At 56.9% G+C, this 9,515-nt stretch overlaps 3 protein-coding genes across 3 annotated transcripts; 1 reads left to right on the top strand and 2 right to left on the bottom strand.

Moving 5' to 3' along the window:
* Window positions 1-1,396: 1,396 nt before the first annotated feature.
* Window positions 1,397-2,798, bottom strand: B0H18DRAFT_964922 (uncharacterized protein; the record flags this gene model as incomplete). Its single annotated transcript, XM_048043214.1, has 4 exons — window positions 1,397-1,800; window positions 1,858-2,232; window positions 2,303-2,323; window positions 2,381-2,798. The coding sequence occupies 4 exons, from the start codon at window positions 2,796-2,798 to the stop codon at window positions 1,397-1,399; spliced, it is 1,218 nt and encodes a 405-aa protein (XP_047884196.1).
* Window positions 2,799-4,227: 1,429 nt separating this feature from the next.
* Window positions 4,228-7,387, top strand: B0H18DRAFT_1132198 (uncharacterized protein; the record flags this gene model as incomplete). The annotated part of the gene is made up of 9 exons (XM_048035544.1): window positions 4,228-4,449; window positions 4,525-4,738; window positions 4,802-4,819; window positions 4,868-5,037; window positions 5,097-5,879; window positions 5,981-6,136; window positions 6,186-6,695; window positions 6,749-7,126; window positions 7,190-7,387. 9 exons carry the CDS (start codon window positions 4,228-4,230, stop codon window positions 7,385-7,387), a joined length of 2,649 nt encoding a protein of 882 aa, XP_047884197.1.
* A 1,052-nt stretch (window positions 7,388-8,439) lies between these two features.
* On the bottom strand, window positions 8,440-9,456 carry B0H18DRAFT_964924 (uncharacterized protein; the record flags this gene model as incomplete). The annotated part of the gene is made up of 5 exons (XM_048043215.1): window positions 8,440-8,465; window positions 8,512-8,623; window positions 8,675-8,800; window positions 8,854-9,155; window positions 9,216-9,456. Coding segments are annotated over 5 exons (807 nt in total), but the record flags the coding sequence as incomplete, so codon positions are not given.
* Window positions 9,457-9,515: the final 59 nt, after the last annotated feature.

The following is a 9,515-nucleotide window of genomic DNA, read 5'->3' on the forward strand; positions in this document are numbered from 1 at the left end:
GGCGTGGAGAGTGAGTCTGCGAGCCCTGCGAGCCAACGAACTCTCCACCCACCACGCACACAGCAAGCAGTGTCTGTCCTGCGAACTCTCCTTGTGTTTTGCACAGGTCGCTGGACTGCCAACAGTGACTTGTGTTTTCTCAGGTCAGCTCTCCTGTACTCGTAACCAACGTCTCACAGTCTTCTCCGCACACTTGTCCAACTCACTGTTTCAAACTCTCTACTCACACTGGAACACTGCCCACTCACGCGGAACACAGCACACAGCAACTGAGCTCTAGCACACCCACTACTCACTACCACCCTTGTCTTGGAACTCACGTACACAGCCCCAACTTCAAAAACAGCCACACAGACAACTGCACTGTCAACTCACAGCTCACAGCACAAGAGTGAGAACCAAGAAGCTGTGGATTTCAGGACACAACGATTCAGGACAACTCAAGAACAAGTGCACAGAAAAGAGCAGAACAAGACAGTTCTCCACAGTGCTTGTACTTGCATTGAGGCTTGGCTGTCACGTTCAGCAAAACTCTCCTTCACGGCTGTACTGTTCACGCTTGTTTCTACCAAGTCTGCTTCCCAGCAGCAGTGTGCAGTCGTGTGCACTCCAAAAAAGACAGACTCAGTCCAGAGCAACAGAGCTTGCAGTGACTGGGTTAGCTTGTCGCACAGAGCACGATATCGGGGATATATTGAGCCTTTTTGGAAACAGAACTGGACTTTGCAACCACCCATGCATGCTGTCGCACATCGCCTCCAGGCCACTTGTGCTTGCACAGATGAATTCTGGAACAAGTCAGTCAACTACCAGGAGATGTAAGCACTACTGGGAGATGTAAAGTACACTGTACAGCAAAAGGAATTCACTGAGTAAGGCCCCGCGCACGACAGAACAAACAGTATGAGACAACGGAGCGCAGGTGGTCGTGCACTTGAAACTGAGCAGAGACGATGAGTGCACGTGAGGCATGGACAGTGCCAATTGAAGTCGCATTTACCTTACAGTTGGTCCAGTGAGGGCACAACACAAGATGGACGCGCAGGGATCCATGGCTGGCCTGTCAGGAACAAGTCAGTAGGAGAACACAACAGCAGGAAGCTATGTGCGCGCACCCCATCTTCCACGCAGTGCGCGCACCCTAGCTGCAGGTCACGTGACTGTCACGTGGTGTGCTCTATTGCACGCTGCAGTCGTCGCTGGGTGGTAGGAAGTGAGTGTGCATCGGGTCATACCCCTGAGTCAATCTGTACGCAGATTGCGCACGCTGTGAGAGGGTGCGCGCACAGGGACAGGGGTGCGCGTGGCTGAAGGTGCGCGCACGGGGACAGGGGTGCGCGCGGCTGAAGGTGCGCACTACGGCAATCACATTAAGTATACAGTACAAAACGACTACTTAGACCGGAGCGGAATACCCCTCGAGCTGAGCCGCTAACCAGCCCAGACGCTGGTGGCAGAAATGCAGATGCTCCGTCAACTGTGCGTTCAAGCCCGCATCAGCAAACCGCACAGACTCGAAGATTGCCATCCGGGCCAACATGTGCGCCAGCACGCGGTGGCAATGCTTCGCCTGACGGGCGGACCAGGTCGCATGTCCCGGCGAGCCCTCGATAATCCCAACAGGAAGGCACGGAACACCGGGGTATGGACTGTGCGCCTGGTACTCCCAGAACACGAGTTCCGTCGTCGACGACATCAGCACGTCCACCACGCCTTGCACATGCGCGAGCTTGATGAACGCCAGCGAAATAGCAAGCAATCCCGGGGCTTCCTTGGAAAGGTCGTGATCCAAGACGTGGGCTGAGAATTAAATATTAGGTACGCGTGACAGCAGGCTCCTGAGAGATTGACACGTACCATCGATGCGCTCCTGAGTGACCTCCAAACCCAGGAGCCAGTGACGCTGAAGACGCGCGTTGGGCACGCCGTCAATGAACATGTCGCTGCGGGTGCGGAGCACATAGATGTGTGCCCGCATTGCAAGCCAGAATTCGGTCTGCACCCGGTGCGGGTCGAACAGTTCGTGTTCCGGAATGATGGGGACGGTATACCCACCCGGCCAGAACGGCATGTTATCCCGGACGAAGAGCCCTGTCCTGTAAGCAAAGTACGTCCTGGATTCCGCACGGACGTCTTCCACCGTTCGGACCTCATCGCGCAGGAAAGCCGTATACATGTAAAGTATCGCAGGAAGGTATGGGGTCCTCCACTCGTCGGCGCTGAGCTTTCCCACTGGGTCATCACGCCGTACGTATGTTGTGAGCCAGCCGACCATGCGCGCACCCTAAGAAGCAGCACTTACCTGCGGTCTTCCTGGCATGGGCTGCGTGCCGGCGGAGTGAACACAACGAGTCAGAGAGAATACACGAGAAATACGCACTGCTATAGCCATCCATCTTCCACCCGATCTCCCGAGCGACAGGGACAAGAAGCCTCATAATCCAGTTGGCCTGCTCCAGTGATACGTTCACTGAGCCGCAGTGGACGTTGGTCATGACATTCGCCACGGCGACCTGAACGGACTCGAGCGTGTCCACGTACTCCGCCAAGTCGGCCAAGGTTTGCATGGGAAGAACCTCCCAGGGCCGAGTCCGGGCAGTCTCTCCCTTCGGAGGGAAGCTCAGCACACGTAGTGTCACCATCAGGTCGCCCACAGTGTGTCGCCCGCGGACGTAGAAGTCGCCCGGGTTCTCCACCAGGCGCGCCGACCAATCGATCATCTTGGGCAGGAGTATGTAGTAGTACGCCCCCGCCTCCTCGCGCACGCGACCGCGATTGGAGAACACTGAGTACTGCATCGCGGTGATCGTCCGGCTGCACACAAAATGGCCAGCAATTAGCTCGTCGTGCGGATTGGCACAGAGCTGAGAGCACTGACCTACAGTTGTTGAAGCCCTAAAATGCGGTGAGTGACGGTGAGAGATAAGGAGAAGAGATCGGATAAAACGGACGTACAACACGCGCAGCCCCTCATCACATGACAACCGCTTGTTGTCATGGGATGGGATGGATGCGCACTATATACAACGTGACGCGCTATGCTCTCAGATGTAATGGGAGCCTGTTGTATGCGGTTTGGTACGGGTGTGCTTACCATTGGTCACTGGACGGGTGTGCGTACCCCCAGAGAGCATGTACGCTTGTCGGCATGATGAAAGACGGGTTGACAAGACGCGTTTAGTGGGAGGACTATACAAATTGTGTGTCACGCGCACGGGGCACCAACTCATGGTGTGTATGGTCTGCAGACCACCCCAAATACAGGAAAACACAGGTCTGGAAGGTGGACGTGCGTGATCGCGCGCATCTACGTTATTTGCCCCCAGAACAGGAGGAGATGGACACAGGATGCGCGCGGGTAGTGGGCTCAAAATACTCAACATGTGGCGACGAAAAGAACAGCGTATAAGGTGGACGCGTGCGATCGCGCGCGTCCACCTTTTCTGGCCTGTAATAGAACAGTTCAGACACCACATGAGCGCGGGTAGTGTGCTCGGATTACGCACCAAACATCGAAGGAAATACGCTGTTTAAGGTGGATGCGCGTGACTGCGCGCATCCACCTTATACGCCCTAAACCGGGATGCATAGGTCAACGTGTACATACATCCCGTTCATGTGAGATGGTCCAAGCGTAAAATCTGCTGATGCACAGTTAAATGAGTGGACAGGTACGCTCGCAGACATCCACCCATCTGAGGCCCTGATGTGCCCACGAATTGTGCTCAGTACAGAACAAGTTTGATAGTCAGTACAACAACAACAACAACAACAACAATAATAATAACAATAACATGGAAAGCACGTACCCAAAAGCATACCGTACACGTTGCTGTACCGGTCAATAATGCGTACAGCATCGCCCGCAGGATGGCGTAACACTACCGGTCAGAAAATGTCTTAAGTGAAAGGACGGAGGGAGTGCGCGCACTTGAGAGACGTGCGCGCACACGGGGGGACAGAACGCTGGCAAAGTCTGGAGAGATCGGAACAATCTCCTATCCATCAATCGGGCCTGATCGACGATGATCTCAGCCACCAGCCATCTGAGATGTGGCTATGGGCGCCTATGATTAACCGTGGGATCAGTTTCGATCGACGGCGTCTGCGGACCGTGAAAGCCACATTGGCTGCGCGCACTTCCGTCTTGCACGCTCTCCGTCTCTCTCATCTCACTTACCCATTCATATCTCCTTCTCAATTCCTCTCGCAATATCAAACCCAACCATGGTCGGAACACTATCGTACGACATGTTTCTCAAGCGCCTCGGCTTCTCTGGTGTGTCTCCACAAATGACACCCCCGTCTCTGTTCACGGACCCGCCGCCCGAGGACCCGGACGACTGGTCGAAGAGCATGGTGAAGGAGCTGGAGGCGATTTTGGCGGAGGTATACCATGGGCCGTGGACGTTGGACGCCATTGGGCGAATATGGGTGGAACACATCGTGGTACGTCTCTGTTTCCGTTGTCTTCACGCCCGCGCTGACTCTTATGTCGCTGGTGATCACTTCGTCGAACTGCAGACACCTGACTGGGCGAACTCGCTTGATGCGTCCGGCCAGGTAACCAAGTCGCGCCAGCTCGTTGTGTTGGCGCTGCAGTGTGCTTCTAGAGAGGGTCCAATTAACCTGCCGGAAGTGATCAAGGAGTCGCAGGTGTACGTCTCGTACCGCATACGCACGAAAAAGGTCGAAGACGACGAGGTGGTCCTTCGGAGATTCAAGAGGTGTTTGAAAAGTAAGTGACCGTGTCTCACATCTTCTGCAGGCGCGAGGTGCTTATGCATGTGTATTCACGCAGTAAATGATAGACTCGGAGGTAAGTCTGGTTTGAATGCTTGGGGTGCGTTGGCTGAAGTACATACAGCGATCATGCGCATAGAAGGAGAAGATGATGACAAGGAAAAAGAAGACACAGACGAAGACGATGACGAGGATGAAGATGAAGAGGAGGACACGGGAATATCAGAGTCTGACGTGACCCTGGTGCCAGGCGAGCGACAAAGCACGTCTGCAAGTACCGAAGCGCCGGGAGAGGTACGTTCAGACGGAGTGCGCGCAGGGCACACCTACCTTTCCCCGAGCGGTTCCATAAGGCCGGTCGTCGGTCCCCCACTGGATCATCATTGGGGGCGACCCCCGGAACCCCAGCGGTGCGCAGCCCCACTCCCGCCTCTGAAAATGAGGTCGTCACGACCCCGCCGACACCCCCGCCGCAGTCTCCTCCACCGCTGCACGACGAGTCCGATGCCGAGGATGATGAGGACGACGACGACGATGATGACGACGACGACGACGACGACGACGACGACGACGATGACGACGATGACGACGATGACGACGACGAATTCTCTCCACCCAGACGCATGTCGCGTAAGGTGCACAAGCCCAGCGTCATCCCGACCACCGTTCTCAAGATCGGCCCTCCTAGAGGAGTCAAACGGGCGGCAGCCTCGACGTCGACGTTGCAATCCCGAGGGAGCAGCAACACTGCGTCCACGGAGGAAGACGACAGCGGTGTCGAGACGCGCCGCGGAAACAGCAGAACCACTCGCGGCAAGGTCGTGCGTACACCGAAGTCGTCACGCATCAAGAGCACGCAGCGCCAGCGCAAGGCGACCTCGTCAGACGAATACGAGGAGACCAACGACTCGGGGGAGGAGGAAGTGGAGGCGGACGAACTGCAGTATGACGCGGAGGAGGGAGAATTCACGCCGCCAACCACGTCGAAAGGCAAAGCGCGTGGAGGTGCCCGGAATGCAGAGACGAAGGGGAAGCCCAAGGGCAAGGGCCAAGCGAAGGCACAGCTGAAGGCACAGGCGAAGGGGAAGGGGGGGCAGAGGGCGAAGCGGCCTCGCATTGCCGAGTTTCGCTACAAGGTGAGCACTTACTTCGACTTGTGTATGGTGCGCGCACCCATCCTTGCGCGCGCGCACCCGTCCGTGCTGGTGTACATCCATGTGCTCACCGGTTGCTTCAGTTTGTTGGAGATCACCGGTGCCAGAACTGCAGGGATCTTGACACCAGAATGCGGAAAATCAACCCCAACGCACCGCCGACGGAGTGCATCCTGACTGGAAAGCGCGAACGGTGCGACCGCTGCGCCGAAGCTCATCGTGGGAGGTGCAGTCTTGCGGTGAGTCCGTCCATCGCTGTGTACACATATATTCTTGACTAGTGTGCAGGAAATCGTGTTGGACGGCCGCGTCAAACTGGACGAGAACAAGGTCGCAACGCCGTGCGCCGAAAGTGACCCGCGGCTGAGGATTGTGAGGAAGAAGATGGCGCCGATTGTGATCGACGACGACAAGGTGCCCGAAGCACCTCGCGCAGATGCGCCGACTGGGATCGCGACAGCGCCCATTGTGATCGAGGACGACGACGTCCCAGAAGGCCCTCGTACCGACACGGCAGCGGAGATGTCGGGTACCACGACCACGGCAATGAACGTCGACAACCTCAACGTCCCTGTAAGCCCTCGTGCCGACGACCTGACAAAGACGGCGGGTGGAACGACTGCACCAACGGCTGCAAAGGACTGCAATGTCCCTGCAAGCCCTCAGGCTCGCGCCGACACGCCGATGGAGACGTCGGGCGTGATGACCGCACTGACCAACACCGAGGGCGGAGATGTACCTGAAGTGCCCCACTCCGTGTTTGCAGGGAAAAGGCGGGCTGAGTCGCCGCCACCCGAGGTACGTTGCAGTGCGCATGTTGATGCATGCACTGACTATATTTCTGTTTACAGGGTGGCCCTTCACGTCGGGTGCGCGCGCGGGCCGAATCAGCGCGAGGCAGCGACGGTGAGGGTGCGCGCCCCCCACCTACCACGGGCAACTCAGGTGTCGTTGGCTGCAACGACCCGGCCCACAAGAACGTTGCCGAGCGGCCACAGGTGCATGCTGACGACGCCCGTCTTCAGCTGAACAACCTTGTCGTCGGCATCGATCTCCTGAATCGTGACGTCGAACGGCGGCGGCGGGAGCTCGCTGAAGGATGTGAGGCCGCCCAACGCACAATCACCCAGTGCATGGAGGACATGAAGCGCACCTTCGCAGAGCACGCTGCGAGGCTCGAACAGCAGACGAAGAGCGCGACGCAAGAGATCAAAACTGCGATGGACAAAGTAAATCGTTTCCATGCTTTGCTGTACGTGCTTCCCGCTGATGATGCTTCTCCCTCTGTGCAGCTGCTGCTCATGGAGCTCGGCGTGCACGTAGCAGAAACCCCCGACGTCAGCAAGAGCGCTCCCGAGCCCGACATCGCCAAGGCGCGCACCAGTGCCATGTCGCCCGACAACGGCGACGGCAACACCAGGTTCAACACCGGGCGCGACGACGTGGACTGTGGTAAAACACCAGCGTCGATGAGGCGCCACGGGCGTTGACGATGGGCAACACCCCAACGTCAGTGAGCAGTGGGACGCAATGCGCCTCAAAAGCCGGGTCTGGTTCACGCACCCATAGGTAGGTCGTTCATTATCTGCATAAGAATATACACGGTCTCTCGGGCTGGGTACGGTACAGTAGTGTGTTCCTATGTTACGTCTAGGTGTTGTCGTATCTAGTGGTCTCGACATGTATCGCTGAAGGTATACTCGCATCTTTAATGGAAAACCAACGTGGAATGTGTGCAATTTAGGTGGACGCGCGTCCACTCCGAGACTGTGTTGTGGAAGATTAGTACACCGTGAATTGTAGTGTTGAGGTGGACGGGTGCTACCGCGCGCCCACTTAAATCGGTATATTTGGGACGACTGTAAGGTGGACGTGCGTGATCGCGCGCGTCCACCTGAGAGCACAGTATGTGTCTCCCGTGAGGACACATACAGATCGTGACAGGCAACGCTCGCAAATGCGTACGGCGACATCGATTGTATGAGACATGCACACAGGATTTCGGTGGACGCGCGCGATCGCGCGTGTACACCGTATACTGCTATTTTTCTGGTTTCAAAGGGGGGTCTACGGGGCCACATTTACATGCTAAATATGTGGACACGCGCGATCGCGCACGTCCAACGAAATTGTGGGGTTTTGAGGGCTACATGGGTTGCGCGCACCATTTGAAGGTGCCTATGGGGTGCGCGCACCCAAATATCATCCGAAACACATCGTTTTATGTGGACGCGCGCGATCGCGCAGGTTCGCATAAACTGTGTCTCTTGAGGGGTGCGCGCACTATGTATGCCCATGTCAAACCATGACCGGAGGATGATCGCGTGTGATCGCGCGCGTCCGCCTGACACGAGGGTAGACGCACATGTGGGAGGGACTGAGTGACGAGCACGCTGCTGTAGGGTGAGCGTGCGCGATTGCGCGCGTCCACCATTGATGAGAGCAAGTAAATATGTATGGTGATCATAATACATGTATATATACAACTGCAAATTAATGGTACACTGTCATGCATCTGCAATACCTACGCGATGTCCCTAACTTATTCACCGCGGCGGCGCTTCATACCTACAACCCATTAGGATCGTCATACAGTCAACAAAGATACACGCACCTGCCCTTGGGCCTCCATCATTGGTCAGAGTGCGAGTGCGCGCACGGGTGGAGGGTGCGCGCACTGCCGTTACACTTGGGGTGCCGCGCGAGCCACTGGGTGCAACGCGAGACTGTGAATGATAAGTGCACCGTACAAATACAAAGACATCGTGCGTACTCACTCCGAAGGGGCAACCCTTCTTGCGCGCACGACAAGTCACACAGCGCGGGTCATTTGCAATCGCCGGAACACGGCATTCCTCCATGCCGTGCTCGATGCAGCGCTGGCATCGGTCACTGCCGTAGTGCTGTGGTGCACGCATTGGATCATCATCAGTGAGAAGTATAGAACCGTACTCACCACCGTATCCTGTGACGATGCCGGAACATTGGGGGGACGAGCCCACGAGCGTAGAGGGACTGGGTGGGCCATCGCTGCGGGCGCACGGCCCTTCGCCTTCCAGGCGAGGTATATCTCCGCCTGCCGCAACGCCTTCCTGCAGTCCTCACTGCTCACGCGCGCCTCGTTCACCTCGTATCCTTCGGTGCGCGGATCGTCCTCATCTTCGTGGTCTTGGACCGGCGTTTCAGCTGTATAGGTACGCGGCTCGTCAGATGAGTTACGGTAACTACGTAGACATCTACCATTGAGCCGGTCATTGCCTGAGATGGGGTCAGCGCAGTCAGATTCAGATGCGCGCACGCAGAAAACGAGACACTTACTGAGCCAGATGTCCGCAAACGGCCTCATGGCAGCCTCCTGGTCCACGGCAGACCACCTCTTTCCCCACCACTTGGGCTTGCGGTTGCGCCAGCTGGTTGCGAACGTCTTGAAGTCGAGACCGTCCTTCCACGCGCCCTCCACCGGCGCATCCCACCACTGCCAGTCGAAGCAGATAGCAGCGAGGTGGGGGAACTTCTTGGCCATGGGAACGCAGTTCAGCTCATCGCGCCATTCCTCTGTCTGGGGACCACATGTCAATCACATAGCTCGCATCCCACACAACAGTGGACTCACCAGCA

This window comes from Fomitopsis serialis (assembly GCF_022376445.1).
Source record: "Fomitopsis serialis strain Sig1Antser10 chromosome Unknown B0H18scaffold_813, whole genome shotgun sequence".
Classification (NCBI taxonomy): Eukaryota; Fungi; Basidiomycota; class Agaricomycetes; order Polyporales; family Fomitopsidaceae; genus Fomitopsis; species Fomitopsis serialis.